The sequence below is a fragment of the Vipera berus genome (genome assembly GCF_964194415.1).
Source record: "Vipera berus genome assembly, contig: HAP1_SCAFFOLD_117, whole genome shotgun sequence".
In the NCBI taxonomy this organism is placed as follows: Eukaryota; Metazoa; Chordata; class Lepidosauria; order Squamata; family Viperidae; genus Vipera; species Vipera berus.
In genome coordinates, this window is record NW_027673593.1 from 79,993 (window position 1) to 99,467 (window position 19,475).

The following is a 19,475-nucleotide window of genomic DNA, read 5'->3' on the forward strand; positions in this document are numbered from 1 at the left end:
CAACACTGGAGGTTTTTAAGAATAGAATAGAATAGAATAGAATAGAATAGAATAGAATAGAATAGAATAGAATAGAATAGAATAGAATAGAATGGAATGGAATGGAATGGAATGGAATGGAATGGAATGGAATGGAACGGAACGGAACGGAACGGAACGGAACGGAACGGAACGGAACAGAATAGAATAGAATAATAGAATAGAATAGAATAGAACGGAACGGAACGGAACGGAACGGAACGGAACAGAACAGAACAGAATAATAGAATAGAATAGAATAGAATAGAATAGAATAGAATAGAATAGAATAGAATAGAATAGAATAGAATAGAATAGAATAGATCATAAGCCTGAAAAACGGTCATAAATCACTTTTTCCAGTGCTGTTGTAACTTTGAATGGTCACTAAACGAACCTTTGTAAGTCAAAGACTACATTTTCTTCAGTTACAGCAGCTCTAATTTTTGTGTTTTAACCTGATTCTGACTGTGGAAATTTCTAAAGAAATATCCCAAAGTCCTCCATGGCATGATGGGAAGAGCAGGAGAGAGAGAGAGAGAGAGAGAGAGAGAGAGGGGGGGGGGGGATTTGATGAAGATCATTTTAGATTTCATGTCACAGGTCAGCAGGACTTTTGCTTTTAATTTGAAGCGTTGATGAGGTTTATCTCTCCCTTTCTCCAAGAAATATCGAATAGGTCTTTGGAGGGGAAATGACATGGGACAAAATGCTTCCTGTAATATTCTTTCTGTAATTCTTAACCATAATGAGCCTTTTGTGGTATCTTCTTTCAGAGCTGATAATGGTGTCTTGGTTGAGCGTTTCCCCCCCCCCCTGCGAGAGCATAAAACTCTGGAGACAAGTTTAGACCCTCTCGTTAATCATTTGAATCATTTCTAAACTCTTCATCTGATCTTCAAAGTAGATCTCGCCAACAATGGAGGCAGAAGAATTGACGAATGACGTCCTGGGAATAAAAAACATCACGCCCCATAAGGACGACATGTGGGCCACCTTTGAAGTGATTGAAAATGGAGAACTGGGTCAGTCACCTCTGGTGTCCTCTTTGAAAATTTATGTTTACGATTCCTTGCTGTTTTCTTTGCAGAAAAAAATAATAATAATGCTGGGAGTCTTAGCACTCTTCCCTCGATGTAATGGGATTCTGAAGATGTTTAAGGAGTTCATTTTGGAGAGGTGACAGGAGAAGGATTCTCTTGACGAAACTCCTTTGCCCTCCCCTCCATTCATTTCCTCTTCTTTTCCCTCCTCTCTCCTCTAGTTTATGCCCCCCATCCCAACCCCTTCTCCTTCCTTCCTTCCTTCCTTCCTTCCTTCCTTCCTTCCTTCCTTCCTTCCTTCCTTCCTTCCTTCCTTCCTTCCTTCCATCCTCCCTCCCTTCCATACATTCCTTCCTTCCTCCCTCCCTCTCTCCCTTCCCTCCCTTCCTTTCTTCCATGCCTTCCTTCCTTCCTTCCTTCCTTCTATAGATCCATACATGTCTTCCTTCCTTCCTTCCATCCATCCATACATACATGTCTTCCTTCCTCTCTCCCTTCCATTCCTTCCTTCCTGCCTTCCTGCCTGCCTTCCTGCCTGCCTTCCTTCCTTCCTTCATTGCCTTCCTTCCTTCCTTCCATACATCCATACATGTCTTCCTTCCTCTCTCCATTCCTTCCTTCCTTCCTTCCTTCCTGCCTTCCTTCCTTCCTACCTTCCATACATGTCTTCCTTCCTTCCTTCCTTCTTTCCTCCCTCCCTCCCTCCCTCCCTCCCTCCCTTCCTTCCATACATCCATACATGTCTTCCTTCCTCTCTCCCTTCCATTCCTTCCTTCCTTCCTTCCTTCCTTCCTTCCTTCCTTCCTTCCTTCCTCCCTTCCTTCCTGCCTGCCTTCCTTCCTACCTTCCATACATGTCTTCCTTCCTTCCTTCCTTCCTTCCTTCCTTCCTTCCTTCCTTCCTTCCTTCCTTCCTTCCTTCCTTCCATACATCCATACATGTCTTCCTTCCTTCCTGCCTGCCTGCCTGCCTGCCTGCCTTCCTTCCTTCCTACCTTCCATACATGTCTTCCTTCCTTCCTTCCTTCCTTCCTTCCTTCCTTCCTTCCTTCCTTCCTTCCTTCCTTCCTTCCTTCCTTCCTTCCTTCCTTCCTTCCTTCCTTCCTTCCATACATGTCTTCCTTCCTTCCTACATGTCTTCCTTCCTTCCTTCCTTCCTTCCTTCCTTCCTTCCTTCCTCCCTCCCTCCCTCCCTCCCTTCCTTCCTTCCTTCCTTTCTCCCTCCCTCCCTTCCTTCCTTCCTTCCTTCTCTCTTTTTACTATAAATTGCAGTAAGCCGGAAACCTTACAACACTGGAAACCTCTCTAACATGGCAGTTTCAGTTGAGAGAATTGTGGGTGTGCATTTATCATCGCAAGTAGCTGTGTTTAACTTACTGAGCTCCCATTTTGAAGTGGTACCTTCCTCGTGAAGTAACCTTGTCTTCTTTCTGGGGAATTCAGTCTTCTTTCTAACAACCCTCACCTAAAATTATAATTGCTTACTAGATGAAACAAAACTCTGAAAAGGCAGGTATATCCTACATTTTCCAGAATGTAATTTCCTTCTAATACTTATTGTTAGATTGGAACAAACAGTTCTGTTGCAGTTTACTAGCAACATAGAATGACCTTGGGAGCAGAATAATGGGATATATGTTTGACAGATGTCTGAAGTATTGGAACTGAAATATTAACAATGAGCTGAAATATTTGTATATTGAGCAGCAGAGATAGAAAATTAAGCTATCTGGCCTTATGTAAGGGATTTGCTATGGTGGGACCTCTGGAATATAAATTTTCACTAGCAATTTATATAAGATGAATACTTTGCAAATAATGTATGTTTCTGGGGAAATAATGAATGTTTTCCAACCAATGATTTATGTTGAACATAAATATCAACATAGCTGTAAATAAAGCAATATGTATTTACTTAGGGAGCTCACACATTATTTGTTGAGTGTGTCTTCTTTTGATGCCTTTTGTTTTCAAAAATATCTCTTTAAGGTAGAATGAAAACCATCACATACTTGTGTAAATAAAATTTTGCACTAGGCATTTGAAGAAAGCTCTTCTCTTGACCATCTCAATATCACCTTGACCTTCTCTCAAATTATTAAAAGGCTGGCTATGTTGATGCTTCCTAAAATATAAATATAACTCACTTCCACACAACTTTTCCAGCCTGGATCAACCCTGGTGTCAACATCCAGATCAAGAAGCTAAATAAAACTCCAGGTTCATTTTACTTCCGAAAATCTTACTATTTATTGAATACATAGCTTGGTTATGTCAAAGCAAAACTAACTCCGAGGTTCCAACACCAGCTCGTAGACTTAAAACAATAATTTTCCCAGCCAAACCCCCCAACGACTTATGTAGTCCATAGCAACAAGTTCACTTTGCAATGGGAACCGTCCGCTTCAAATCCACACCTGTTCTGGTGTCCTTGATAAGGCTTCAGGCTCTCACGGTCTCCAGCTGAATTGAAGAAGTTTTGTTTCTCCATTTAACCTTACTTGAAAGAAACATCCCCCCCTCCTCCTTAATCTAAAGGCAAGGTGAAATGCAGCGGCACAGAGTTTCATCCTTGACACCTGTTTTATCCAGGGTTGATCGTGGATGTTAAACTACAATGTCTTATCATTCCCCAGTTAGCATTGGCAGCATGTCTGGAACTGAGGGAAGTTGTACTCCATTTACAGGTAGTCCTTGACTTACGACTGTTGGTGACTGTTCAAAGTTACAACGGCCCTGGAAAAAAGTGATTTATGACTGTTTTTCAGTTACAACCTTTGCAGCATCCCCGTGACCACATGATCAAAATTCGGATGCTTGGCAGATGGTTCATATTTATGACTGTTGCTACCTCCCACTCAATTGCAGTGTTTCACTTAACAGCTGTGGCAAAAAAAGTCATAAAATCAAGCAAAGCTCACTTTAAGCATAAAAAGTTTGGCCTCAGTTGTGACCGTAAGTTGAGGACTACCTGTATTCCTAAGGTTTTCAGACTGGGAAAAGTTACTGTTCCACTTTACAAAATGTATTGCTATCCGAGTGCCCCAATTCTGTAACGTTGAAATGAAAAAAAAAATCCTTTCTTCTCTTCTAGAACGTCCCCTGCATTGCACTGAGAATATTCTAGAACAAATCCTTCACTGGAGTTCCTTGGCCAGCCCCAGCAACGCCTGTCTAATAATAAAGAAATTTCCAACCGTGGGGCTTATGGGTGAAGGTAAATAGCAAAATGCATTCCCTCTTGCAGGCAGCCCTCAACTTACAGCAATTTGTGCACGACTCAAACCCAAAGGGACTTTTTCAAGAGGCAACTGGATTTTCTTGACGTTTTGCTTCTCATCCGAGAAGCTTCTTCAGCTCTGACTGGATGGTGGGGAACGGAAGGATTTATACTCTTTGCAGACAGCTGGTCCTTGGCCTTCTTTTAGAGAGTCGTTTCCTGCTCAGTCAGGAAACCCTAACCCATTTCAGACAAATGGCTGTCCAGTCTGTTCTTAAAAATTTCCAGTGTTGGAGCATTCACCGCTTCTGGAGGCGGGTGGTTCCACTGGTTAATTAGAATGTCATTAGTCTCTTTCTTCTGGATATTCTATTGCCAGTCTTTGGCCTTTTTAAGCTATAGGTATTTCCACTTGGTGTTTTTTTTTCATCATCTCCTAAGAACCTTATAAACATATTTTGTGCATTTTTGTCCTTTGATAGATTTCAGGACAATTCTGTTTTCTTTGCCTTAATAAGTGGCTCCCGAATCAATCCCAGTGGACTTTTCTGATTTTGGCATTACTGGTCTATCCATTGCCGCTGAGACATCCTAAAGCTAGGATCTAAAAAGACAAGAAGGAAAATAAATCAAATGTGATTTCATTGTCAATTTCTGACCAAGACAAGCCGGCCTCTTTTCAGGAGATTCAACTGGACTGTTGAAAGGAAACTGCTTAGCTTTTTTGGGGGGTGGATTTTGTTTGTTTTAAGTAGATGGCAGGTAGAGTTTCATCTGGTGGCAAATTGGCGATCCGATTCAGCCCCACCGAGGTCTTCATTCCACGGATTGAAATTATGCTTATTCTGCCTTTGAACCATACAAGTCAGGATAATGAATTGTAATTTTGAAAACCTGGGTTGTTTTCAAGACCACCGCGGGCTGACGTTCGCAAGTTCGCTTTGGAGAGCAAAACATTTCTCTGGGAAACCATAATGGTGGATTTATGCATTGCACTAAGCCAGCCAGCGACAAGGACACCACGTCACCATTTTAGCACAATGCATGAATCCAAGCTAATCACAATTCTATGTAGCTGACGTGGGAGCAGATGTTCGCATTTTCCTCCGGTGGAGCTAGCAAAGGTTCATTAAAGCAGCGCTAACATATGCTTTAGCATTCTGTTTGAATCTGGCTAATGTTCTCATTTGAGTAGGGTGATAAACACGGCAAAGAAAATGTGAATCTGGAATTCTGTCCTTATTAGATCTACCTGAATCAGAACTTAAGAATAAGACAGGTAACCGTATTCTGAGCCATCCCCGTAGCAACATGCCTTACCAGCAATGACCCTGGTTAGATCTCTTTAGTATTTGTCTGTATTTTTCTCCCATGTATGCTGTATTGAATATTGTAGGAGAAGGAGGACCTGGGGTGGAGTTAAAAGAGGGTTCAGCCTAGAATCCCTAAGTGGCCACAAACGAATGGAGTCCAATCTCCCTTGTATACCATTGATCTTTATCTAACTCCAAGCAGGTGCTAAGTATTAGTTGAGAAGATTGCTGTGCATAGGCATGAGTATAAATCAGTTTAAATGATCTTTTATACCTGACGTTATGCTCTTTTCTTTCCAAGAGAGAAATTTGGGTCTCAGCAAATAGATGGATCATACATGTGTTTGTATGTTTGAAAGGGTCTAAGCATGAAGAAGGAAGGAAGGAAGGAAGGAAGGAAGGAAGGAAGGAAGGAAGGAAGGAAGGAAGGAAGGAAGGAATCCAATTATTTTGGGGAGAAGAAGAAAGAATCCTTTAGTATTACAGTATAGTAAAGGTAAAGGTTCCCCCACACATGCGTGCTAGTCGTTTCTGACTCTAGGGGCCGGTGCTCATCTCCGTTTCAAAGACAAAGAGCCAGCGTTTGTCCAAGGACGTCTCCGTGGTCATGTGGCCAGCATGACTAGACTCCAAAGGTGCCCGGAACGCTGTTACCTTCCCACTGTAGTGGTCCCTATTTTTCTACTTGCATTTTTACGTGCTTTTGAACTTCTAGGTTGGCAGAAGCTGGGACGAGTAACAGGCGCTCACTCTGCTACGCAGCACTCGGGATTCGACCCACCAAACTGCCGATCTTCTGATCGACAAGCTCAGCATCCTAACCCACTGAGCCACCACGTCCCTTGTTACAGTATATTCAAGCAAAAAGTGTTTAATCCTGGTTTATAACTTTTGCTGTTGTCCCTGCTTAAGATTCGAGACGTTCAGTGAACCAACCAATTTTCCATATCTTATTCTCTATAGGAGTGCCTTATAGTACATGCATATATAAAACATACCTATGTAAATAACCTATTACTCATCTTACAAAGAGGATGATGTCCAAAGGATTGCAATTTATTGGTTTATTTAATTTGAAGCCGGGGACTAGAAGAAAGAAAATTGCTCACAGGACTAATAGAATAAATTAAAACCGCATCGAATTAAATAAAATATATGCATAAAATCAACTAGTAAAACAATATAAAGACCATAACTAATTAGGCAGTACGTAACACTAGAAATATATCATTTTAACCTACTAAATGCCGGCTGGCTATTGCCAGCTGTAGTGAGTTTTAAGTCTGTCAATTTCTGAATTCAAATTTAATGGAGCAGAAGCTTTAAAAAGCTAGTTTGGTCTAGAGACATTGCATCATTTGTCTGAAATGGTATAGGGTTTCCTGCCTGGGCAGGGGGTTGGACTAGATGACCTCCAAGGTCCCTTCCAACATCATCACCACCACCACCATCATTATTATTATTATTATTATTATTATTATTATTATTATTATTATTATTATTATTATTATTATTAATCATGGCCATACAAATAATTTTGGGTTACTCGCCCCATCACAAAATTACCTGGCACACACACACACACACACACACACACACAAAAGATCAAACGATTCCGAAAATGTTGCTTTGGAAACTTGTTACTAAGAGCAAAAATTGACTTGAAAGGATCAAAGTAACAAGGAGATTGAACATCAAGAAAAATCAAACCAATTTTGAAATTGTTGCTCAGGAAACCTGTTACGGAGAGTAAAAGTTGACTTGAAGGATCATAGCAAGAAGAAAAACCTGGACACTTTTTAAGAAGGTTCTGATTAAAATAGCTGCTAGTAGGAACTGCACAACCTGGAACTCAGTCCAGCCATAACACCCTTTAAATGTTTGCTTGGTTCGGCTGAACGAACGCTGGTTAATATAGATACGTTTATGTGCTGTCTTGTTGCAGTGCCCTTAAATTAGGTCTCGAAGAAACATGTTTAATCATAGCTAAAGACACCACATTTCCACCCAAGCAAGGTATTTCCCAAGAGCCAAGAAGGCTAAAATAATAGAGGAGAGCTCTAATTGTTTGTTCTTTTGTTTCCCCCCCCCCCAGATTAGTTTTAAAAGGTATATAGGTAGACCTCAACTGACCTTAGCGACCATTCAAAGCTATAATGGCACTGGAAAAATTGACATGACTGTTTTTTACGCTTACACCCGTTGCAGCATCCCCAGGGTCGCGGGATTTGCATTCGGATGCTTTGACAACTGACTCCTATTTACGACGGTCGCAGCATCCCCCGGGGTCACGTGATCCCCTTTTGCGACTTTCTCACAAGCAAAGCCAATTTGGGGGTGGGTTAGCCAGATTTGGCTTAACCCGCCGCGTTACTAATTTAACAACTTCAGAGATTCGCATAACGAGGGTGGCAAGAAAAGCGGTGAAATGGGGAGAAACTCACTTTAAAAATTTCTCACTTGGCAGCACAAATGCTGGGCTCAATTGTGGTCGTAAGCTGAAAGCCACCTTTAAAATTTAGTACACTGTGTAATATATAATATACTATAACTAATATATTATACTATATATTACTGTATTATATTTATTATATTATATTATATTTAATCATATATTTATATTAATTATATTATATTATTTATATTAATCATATTATATTTTAGTATAGTATGTCAAAATATAGTATATTATACTATGTTATATTAATTATGTTATGTTATACAGTAGTAGAGTAGAGTAAAGTAGAGTAGAGTAGAGTAGAGTAGAGTAGAGTGCAGTACAGTACAGTACAGTACAGTACAGTACAGTACAGGGGTAGGCAAATTCAGCTCTTTTATGACTCCTGGACTTCAACTCCCAGAATTCCTGAGTCAGCTATGCTGACTCAGGAATTCTGGGACTTGAAGTCCAGGAGTCATAAAAGAGCCGAGGTTGCCTACCCCTGGTATATTATATTATAATATTATATTATATTGTATTATATTATATTATATTGTATTGTATTGTATTGTATTGTATTGTATTGTATTGTATTGTATTGTATTGTATTGTATTGTATTGTATTGTATTGTATTGTATTGCATTGCATTGCATTGCATTGCATTGCATTGCATTGTATTATATTATATTTTAATCATATATTTATATTAATTATATTATATTAATCATATTAAAGTATAGTATGTCATAATATATTATAGTATATTATAGTATGTTATATTAATTATATCATAATATGTTATGTTATAGTATAGTACAGTATATTTATTATAGTATAATGTAGCATAGCATGGTATAGTATAATATATAATAATACAATATATAATAACATAGTATAATATACTATAGATATTATAATATATTAGACTATATAATAATATAATATACAATTTATATAATAAAAAAAGGAGATGGTGAACCAAATGCCTTTTTTTTTTAATCGTCTCGGCAGAGGAAACGTCCAGAGGCCCCATCCAAGCCAGCTACCTGAAATATAAAGAAGAACCTACCAAACTGCTCTCTGCCAATAAGTTTCAGGATCGTTATTGCGTTTTGCGAGAAGCCAAATTGTGGCTCTATAAGGACATGAAGGTACAAATGCCGTCGCGAGCCCTATAAAACCCGCCCCCAGTTCCACCCTTTCCTTTTGCATGAGATTTGACCGACTAACTTTGGCTGTTGTTCTGCTACTCTCGATTACGTGGGTGATGGGGAAACGATTTGGTTAATGCCACGAGGAGTAGCTACAAATGAAAAAATTCATCTAGGTCATTTTTTTTGGGGGGGGATGTTTCGCAACCACGTTCTTTAATGCAAACTTGAAGTCAGAAACACGTAGATTGTGTCTTTGAGGGTTTTTTAATAGGCAGCTCCGTTATGGAAGAGGGCAGGAAGCGGATTGCTTTCTCGCATCTTCCTCATTTTTGTATTATATTTATTTAATATATAAAATGCAAAAGAAAAATAGAAATAAGAGATTGGGGGAAGGAAAAAGGGAGGGGGAAAAAGAAAAGAAAATGTTGAGGTATCAGGCGAAAAAAAGGGGGGGAAGGCGTTGACTTCCAACTCTTTTTAGCACAGTACAAGATAGAAACACTCCAGCCTCAAATTTTTGTTTTTACATGCCCATTTCTATAACAGCATGTTTTGTCAACATCTAATTGACAAAACCAAAGTCAAAATTTCATATATTTTTTCATTGCAAGCACAAAATCCAGAAGTGATATCCAAGTAAAAAAACCATACTTAAATATATTCTCCTCTTTGAATAAATTGATCAATTTAACCATTCCTGCTTTTTCTTCCTTGCTATGGAAATAGTGTGTATTTCTATTTGCACCTGATTATCTTTATGAATTACAGTATCTTGCATCTTCCTATACATGGCAAGGTAGATCTTGTGAAGGATCAGATATGAGAAGCTAACAATGCTGAATACAGACAATAGAATAGAATAGAATAGAATAGAATAGAATAGAATAGAATAGAATAGAATAGAATAGAATAGAAGGAATGGAGAATAGAAGAATAGAATAGAATAGAATAGAATAGAATAGAATAGAATAGAATAGAATAGAATAGAATAGAATAGAATAGAATAGAATAGAATAGAATAGAATAGAATAGAATAGAATAGAATAGAATAGAATAGAATAGAATAGAATAGAATAGAATAGAATAGAATAGAATAGAATAATAGAATAGAATAGAGCTGGAAGGGACCTTGGAAGTCTTCTAGTCCAGCTCCCCGCTCAAGATGGAGACGAAGGGACCGTCTTGCAGATTTGGATATAAACATCCCCTGAGCATCACTTGATGTGAGGTGGAGGAAACTGGCCATAATTGTCAGATGGCAAACAAGTGGAGCCAGACGTAAAGAGCAGAAGCAAGCAACTTTATTTTTCTCAGCCTAAATTACAAGAGTCTACCCAGATTGCTTGCCTTCCCCTGGAAACGACCAGATAAAGGCTTCATGGCTCTAGGGGAGACTCAAGCTTATGTCTTTTGCAGCTGCGCAATGACTCTAAACTAAGCCCATGCTTGACTCCACCCTACCTGGTAGTTTCCCAATTGTCGTGTCCCCAGATGTTGAAACGTTTGTCAAGCTCCACTCTGCTTCACATACGGTCAAGGTAAAACAAGGAAGCTGTAGTGCAGGGGTCTTCAAACTCGGCCCTTTTATGACTTGTGGACTTCAACTCCCAGAATTCCTCAGTCAGCCTGCCTGGCTGAGGAATTCTGGGAGTTGAAGTCCACAAGCCATAAAAGGACCAAGTTTGAAGACCCCTGTGGTAGTGAATTTCATATGACGAAGAGAGAGTCCTGATTTCCTTTCTGCTCCGAAGAATCCATCTAAGCGTTAACTTGGACCCTTTAAATTTACTTTTATGTCTCTAGACGTCTTTTCTTCAGGGTTAAAGTAGGTTGCATAAATTCTAGGTCATTATTTACGGAAAAGCAAGGTTGCAGTTGCCGAACAAAAAGCTTTTTTGCTTGTTCCCCTTTGGCTTGTTGCACATTTTTTTTTAAAAAAAATCTATTTTCCCCTGAAATTAATAGCCTGTCTGAAACCCAGCGCTAAAAATCTTGGGAAACTCATGATCTCAGCAAAGTGGTTGTGTTTATTTTGCCTCTGCAATAATGTTACATTAATTGCCTGGCAAGAAAAAGGAAGGAAAGAAAGAAAGAAAGAAAGAAAGAAAGAAAGAAAGAAAGAAAGAAAGAAAGAAAGAAAGAAAGAAAGAAAGAAAGAAAGAAAGAAAGAAAGAAAGGAAGGAAGGAAGGAAGGAAGGAAGGAAGGAAGGAAGGAAGGAAGGAAGGAAGGAAGGAGGGAGAAAGAAAGAAAGAAAGAAAGAAAGAAAGAAAGAAAGAAAGAAAGAAAGAAAGAAAGAAAGAAAGAAAGAAAGAAAGAGAAACAGCGCTATTATTTTAAAAAGGCGGTCACTTCCTCATCTCTAGATTAATCAGTACATTTCTGCTGCCCGAATGGATGCTCTTATTACCTCAGCCAAATTGGTTAAGAATCGTTTTTGAAATACTAAAAGGCCAATTAGCCACGAATTTCTGAGGAGGAGGGGAGGGAAAGAGAAAGTGCTCTGAACTGAGCTAAAAAAAAATTTCTGCCCCTAAATGGCACGTAATGTTTCATTCTCTCAGCATCGCTGAGCTTAAAAGCGGATAGGGTCACTTTGACATTCCAGCCTTTCAACGCTTTTAAACTCCCCTAGCTCCAATCCGCCTCTTAAAAAAAAAGAAAACTGCCTAATGAATTTCAGGAGACCTCCGGCATTCCATATCATTACAAACATATCGACAAATTAAACTCTGCTATTTCATTACGGGCTTTTTATCCAGTAGAGAATTTTGCCTCGAGAAAAGAAAAAAAATAAAAGGCTTTTCTAGTGTCTCTGGGTTGTTGGGTGCCAGAAAGAATAACATGGCGACCTGTCGCGACTTCCTCTTCCCTGGCCTTGGAAAAGGCAGGCGGGAGCTACCTAGAAATATAGTCACAGGGCTGGAAGGGACCCTGGAGGTCTTCTAGTCCAGCCCCATGTGCAAGGCGGGAGACCTCAGTAAGGATTTTCCATGCAGCGCCATATAGGGAATTCTAGTGAAGGAGAATGTCTGCTCAGGGTTCAAATGCCGCTTGGGGTGGGGGCGAAAGCCCTAATAAGCAGGTATATACATAGAATAAAGGCTATTGCTAAGCACATTGTGCTTTAGATTGTAAGCCACCCTGAGTCTTCGGAGAAGGGCGGGATATAAATAGGATTAAAATAAATAAATAAATGAGGGGGGTCCTTGGTGCTCTCTGAGCTTGCTTGTTTTCTTGCAGACGTTTCATGACCCAACTGAGTAATGTCAGCAGTGGGAGGACGAGGAGGAGGAGGAGGAGGAGGAGGAGGAGGACAACTGTGGGGTCCTTGGTGCTCTCTGAACTTGCTTGTTTTCTTGCAGACGTTTCATGACCCAACTGAGTAACGTCAGCAGTGGGAGGAGGAGGAGGAGGAGGAAGAGGAGGAGGACAACTGTGGGGTCCTTGGTGCTCTCTGAACTTGCTTGTTTTCTTGCAGACGTTTCATGAACCAACTGAGTAACGTCAGCAGTGGGAGGAGGAGGAGGAGGAGGAGGAGGAGGAGGAGGAGGAGGAGGAGGACAACTGTGGGGTCCTTGGTGCTCTCTGAACTTGCTTGTTTTCTTGCAGACGTTTCATGAACCAACTGAGTAACGTCAGCAGTGGGAGGAGGAGGAGGAGGAGGAGGAGGAGGACAACTGTGGGGTCCTTGGTGCTCTTTGAGCTTGCTTGTTTTCTTGCAGACGTTCTTCTTGGATCCCAAGCTTGGTTAGATGCTACCACCACGTGTTCAAACATGCTAGTAGAGATGGCATCACGGGGAACGAAATGACCTTTTTTTTTTTTTTGCAAAATTTCCACCGGGAAATGTTCAGAAGGTGAACAGATCTGGAGGCCTTCTGGTCTGTTTCTGCTCCACCAATGCTCGTTTCTCTTCCCTCAACAGAGCAGCAAAGCTGAGAAAGTCTTTCCTGTCAACTCACTGAAACTTTACCTCGGGGTGAAGAAAAAAGTGAAAGCACCAACAAAGTAAGAAAAAGGCAGGAAAAGCCATGCTGGCTGCTTTTCATTCAAAAGCATCCTTGCTTTTTTTGTTTCGCTTTGTTAGGATCGTGATGCTGCAGAAAGGCAAAGCTTTGAAAAGCCAAAGCGAATAAGGGAACAAATCTGCATCTATTGCCTGGTCTCTGATAAGCCCCAGTTCCTCAATGTTAGTTATTTGGGGGCCACTGTTATTACTCTGGTACTGAGAAATTATTGAACAGTTATTTCTTATCTCGGTATGCTATCGCCTCTGGGTTATATTGCTTATGGGATCATATTAACCCAATAAAATGGAATGGAATGGAATGGAATGGGATGGAATAGAATAATAAAATGAAGAATAGAATAGAATAGAATAGAATAATAGAATAGAATAGAATAGAATAGAATAGAATAGAATAGAATAGAATAGAATAGAATAGAATAGAATAGAATAGAGGAATGAAGAATGGAATGGAATAGAATAGAATAGAATAGAATAGAATAGAATAGAATAGAATAGAATAGAATAGAATAGAATAGAATAGAATAGAATAGAATAGAATAGAATAGAATAGAATAGAATAATGAAATGTAGAATAGAATAGAATAATAAAATGAAGAATAGGATAGAATAGAATAGAATACAATAGAATAGAATAGAATAGAACAGAACAGAACAGAACAGAACAGAATAGAATAGAATAGAATAGAATAGAACAGAATAGAATAGAATAGTAGAATGAAGAATGGAATGGAATAGAATAGAATAGAATAATAAAATGAAGAATAGAATAGAGTAGAGTAGAATAGAATAGAATAGAATAGAATAGAATAGAATAGAGTAGAATAATGAAATGTAGAATAGAATAGAATAGAATAGAATAGAATAGAATAGAATAGAATAGAATAGAATAGAATAGAATAGAATAGAATAGAATAGAATAGAATAGAGGAATGAAGAATGGAATGGAATAGAATAGAATAGAATAGAATAGAATAGAATAGAATAGAATAGAATAGAATAGAATAGAATAGAATAGAATAGAATAGAATAGAATAGAATAGAATAATGAAATGTAGAATAGAATAGAATAATAAAATGAAGAATAGGATAGAATAGAATAGAATACAATAGAATAGAATAGAATAGAACAGAACAGAACAGAACAGAACAGAATAGAATAGAATAGAATAGAATAGAACAGAATAGAATAGAATAGTAGAATGAAGAATGGAATGGAATAGAATAGAATAGAATAATAAAATGAAGAATAGAATAGAGTAGAGTAGAATAGAATAGAATAGAATAGAATAGAATAGAATAGAATAGAGTAGAATAATGAAATGTAGAATAGAATAGAATAGAATAGAATAGAATAGAATAGAATAGAATAGAATAGAATAGAATAGAATAGAATAGAATAGAATAGAATAGAATAGAATAGAATGTAAAGTAAGAATAGAATAGAATAGAATAGAATAGAATAGAATAGAATAGAATAGAATAGAATAGAATAGAATAGAATAGAATAGAATAGAATAGAATAGAATAGAATAGAATAGAATAGAATAGAATAGAATAGCATTCTTTATTGGCCATGTGTGATTGGACACATAAGGAATTTGTCTCCTCATGTGCATAAGCTCTCAGTGTACACACATACAACAACAAAGTGTTCAGAGTAGCAGATTTCCAGAAAGGTTCAAGCATTGCACAAAAAACTCAAAACATTAAACGAAAACAACACACCAGACTTCAGCCTCTGAAATTGTATGAGTCTCCTAAATTTACAGCAGGGGCTAATCAAGGAGAAAGTCTGTAGCTCGGGGTTGAAATGAAGGTTCCTTGGTGCTCTCTGAGCTTGGCTTTTTTTCTTGCAGACATTTCATTACCAGACTAGATAACATCATCAGTGCCAGTCACAGTAGGGGCTATATGTGATCTGTGAGGACTCTGAACAGGGGAGCAACAATTTGGCTAAAAATCTATTGATAAATGTAATAAATATGAAAAATTACTAGCTTAAATATGAGAGAGTAGACATCAAGAGAAAAAGGGAGGAAGTATTTAAGGTTGAAAGAAGAGAAATTTTTGTTACTAAATTTAAGTCATTTGGAAACTAATAGAAAATAAGAATGTTATACTGTATTATTAACTAGTTGATGTAAGATGGTGAGAAATAGAATATATTCAAATAGATAAGACATGTATCCTGAACATTAGGTTTTTGTGACGAATTGGGAGAAAAGGAACTGTGGCTATTGGAAACTTGAAAATTATAAACATTAAATGTTAAATTTAAATATTAATGGCAAACTAAAAATTGGGAAAAACTAATGAGGACATTGATAGTCTACAGAGATTGAATGTTAAAATAATAACCAGGATATGTATAAACTAAAAATTATTGATAAACGTAAGAAAGGTATTTTTATTCAATTGATACAATAAGAATTGTATTAGTTTAAACATGAGACAATAAATACTAACGGGAAAAGAGAGGAAATATTTAATGTAGTAGTCTGGAACTTGTACTAAAGACATTTGTATGTTATTGAATTATTGATTAACTCGGCTGCCATGTTGCTTTTTAAATATTTAAATGTAAAAATAGAAAATCAATAAAACTTTAAAAAAAACCAAAACAATTTGGCTTTGGGAAGCTTAGTCCTCTTTTCCTTCTTAATTACCCTACATGTCTATGTATGAATGATGTTTCATTTTGATTTTTCAGCTGGGGTCTAACACTACTGTCTGAAAAGCATCATTGGTAAGTAAGACATACTACACTGGGATGTGTATTCTTTGTAAATGATTGGGTGGAATACGTTTTTGCACCCCATGCAAGCACAGTACCTCTCTGTTGTTCATTAAAGCAACCACATCCTTTTTTTGTCCTGGCTTCTTAATGAGTCTGGAAATAGGTTAGTGTTATTTAAGTATTCTTACTCTCAAAAATAGTATTAAGTCCTCCCTTCAAAGCAGTTACCTTTATTTGTTTAAGTTGTATGAAAGCCTAAAACAACACGGCTGCTTTAAAACAACCCTAATGCCCACTTTGTCATATCTGAACAATTGCAGCTGAGACTCCTATCTTACGATTATGATTGTAAAATAGGAGTCAGAAAAATTGTTCTGTAAGCCTGAATGTTTCCTTTAACTGTGTGGTTCTGCTTTATGGGTATGTACATCAACCTATACATATGTCCGTCAGTTTAATATAACATATACGGTACAGGGCTCCATACTGTGACCATCCATCCCTTCAGCTATCATTCTTGTTCTAACTTTTAAAATATTTGTTAATGATAATCATTTTAGATATTCATTGTTGTATTGCTTTTTTTGTTATATGCTGCCCAGGCTCACTTGCTAATGAGAAGGGCAGTTATAGAAGATGATAGATAGATAGATAGATAGATAGATAGATAGATAGATAGATAGATAGATAGATAGATAGATAGATAGATAGATAGATAGATAGATGATAGATAGATATTTAGATATTTAGATAGATAGATAGATAGATAGATAGATAGATAGATAGATAGATAGATAGATACAGAGAGATGATAGATAGACGGACAGATAGGTAGATATTTATATAGATATTTATATAGACAGATAGATAGATGGATATTTATATAGATATTTATATAGATAGATAGATATTTAGATAGATTAGATAGATAGATAAATATTTAGATATTTAGATAGGTAGATAGATAATTTAGATAGATAGATAGATGATAGATAGATAGATAGATAGATAGATAGATAGATAGATAGATAGATAGATAGATAGATAGATAGATAGATAGATAGATAGATAGATAGACAGACAGACAGGCAGATAGATATTTAGACAGATAGATAGATGGATATTTAGATAGATATTTAGATAGATAGATAAATATTTAGATATTTATATAGATAGATATTTAGATATTTATATAGACAGATAGATAGATGGATATTTATATAGATATTTAGATAGATATTTAGATAGATATTTAGATAGACAGACAGACAGACAGATAGATAGATACTCGAGAGATGATTGATAGATAAATATGTAAGTGGTATTCTGTCTTTTTCATTTCCTAAAAATCTAATAAGCTGAAGGCTTCCCCAAAGAAATTTACAGCTAAGCAAATTGATCACTCAAATGAGCTCATGCCTGCTTAGACCAGTCTAAAGCTTGATTAATTGCAATGGACTAGCTGTTTGAGGAATAGGAAATCTTGCAATGAAAGCTGATTATCTGGCAATAATAAAATGTGCCTTCTGAGATACACCAACACAAACACTGTACGTCTTGGCTATATTTGTACCCTATTCTTTATTCTTGCTTAATTTATTCTAGCTAAGGACTTCCCTTGCAGGAGGACTGAGTATATTATGGCATTGGAAGTGAATTCATATTAATTTGTCTTCTAGGTATTTGTGTTGTGATGGACAGAATTCTCAGCTCGAATGGCTGAACAGCATTTTTACGGCTCAGGTATTTCTCTCCGTTTCTTTTTCAGATTCAAATTGCACCAGGCTCCAGAAAGCAAATTTGAATTGCAATAGTTGCTTATTATATGCTTCTGTGCTTTTTAATTTATGTATGTATGTACACGCTATATTTGAAGCAAGAAACGAAATATTGAAAAGTCAGTGCATATATTGCCATCAGCGCTTTTTTTTAAATAAAATCTGTGCTACAGCCCAGTATGATTGGTTAATGTGGTTCCCCCAATCACAGCTCTCTTTATAGACAGTATCTCTATTCTTGTGAGCTTTTCCTTGTTTCCTTATTTGTTCACTCAGAATCCTTGATGATTCACTTCCCTAACAAATGACTGCATTCAATTGCATTGTGTTGAGATGATACAGAGAGAGAGAGAGAGAAAGAGAGAGAGAGAGATGATAGATAGATAGATAGATAGATAGATAGATAGATAGATAGATAGATAGATAGATAGATAGATAGACAGACAGACAGACAGACAGACAGACAGACAGACAGACAGACAGACACCCACACACAGATGATGGATGGATGGATGGATGGATGGATGGATGGATAGATACATACATACATAGACAGATAAATAGTGGATAGATGGATGGATGGATAATAGAGATAGAGATGATAGAGATAGACAGACAGACACAGATAATGGATGGATGAATAGATAGATAGATAGATAGATAGATAGATAGATAGATAGATAGATAGATAGATAGATAGATAGACAGACAGACAGACAGACAGACAGACAGACAGACAGACAGACAGACAGACACACACAGATGATGGATGGATGGATGGATGGATGGATGGATGGATGGATGGATGGATGGATGGATAGATACATACATACATAGACAGATAAATAGTGGATAGATGGATGGATGGATAATAGAGATAGAGATGATAGAGATAGATAGACAGACACAGATAATGGATGGATGAATAGATAGATAGATAGATAGATAGATAGATAGATAGATAGATAGATAGATAGATAGATAGATAGATAGATAATGGATAGATGGATGGATGGATAATAGATATTAGAGATAGATAGATAGATAGATAGATAGATAGATAGATAGATAGATAGATAGATAGATAGATAGATAGATTGTTGTTGTTAGCTGCGAAGTTGTGTCCGACCCATCGCGACCCTATGGACAACATTCCTCCAGGCCTTCCTGTCCTCTACCATCTTCTGGAGTCCATTTAAGCTCACGCCTACTGCTTCAGTGACTCCATCCAGCCACCTCATTCTCTGTCGTCCCCTTCTTCTATTGCCCTCGATCTTTCCCAGCATTAGGCTCTTCTCCAGTGAATCCTTCCTTCTCATTAGGTGGCCAAAGTACTTGAGTTTTAGCTTCAGGATCTGGCCTTCTAAAGAGCAGTCAGGATTGATCTCCTCTAGGACTGACCGGTTTGATCGCCTTGCGGTCCAAGGGACTCGCAGGAGTCTTCTCCAGCACCACAGTTCAAAGGCCTCAATTCTTTGGTGCTCAGCCTTTCTTATGGTCCAACTTTCACTGCCATACATTGCAACTGGGAAGACCATAGCCTTGACTATACGCACTTTTGTTGACAGGGTGATGTCTCTGCTTTTTAGTGTGCTGTCTAGATTTGCCATGGCTTTCCTCCCCAGGAGCATGCGTCTTTTAATTTCTTGGCTACAGTCCCCATCTGCAGTGATCTTGGAGCCCAGGAAAATAAAATCTGTCCCTACCTCCATTTCTTCCCCATCTATTTGCCAGGAATTGA

General features: G+C 37.7%; 1 protein-coding gene across 1 annotated transcript in view; it reads left to right on the top strand.

Annotated features, from left to right (window-relative positions):
• The window catches only part of LOC308679275 (arf-GAP with Rho-GAP domain, ANK repeat and PH domain-containing protein 2-like), a gene marked incomplete at both ends in the record, with an annotated part of 89,261 nt that extends 71,562 nt beyond the window's left edge, over positions 1–17,699 (top strand). Inside the window, 6 exons of the mRNA XM_081346881.1 lie at positions 926–1,043; positions 4,155–4,277; positions 9,046–9,185; positions 13,115–13,197; positions 15,930–15,965; positions 17,636–17,699. Coding sequence (XP_081203007.1) covers positions 926–1,043; positions 4,155–4,277; positions 9,046–9,185; positions 13,115–13,197; positions 15,930–15,965; positions 17,636–17,699 — 564 coding nt within the window. The remainder of the gene's footprint in view (positions 1–925; positions 1,044–4,154; positions 4,278–9,045; positions 9,186–13,114; positions 13,198–15,929; positions 15,966–17,635) is intronic.
• Between the last annotated feature and the right edge of the window lie 1,776 nt (positions 17,700–19,475).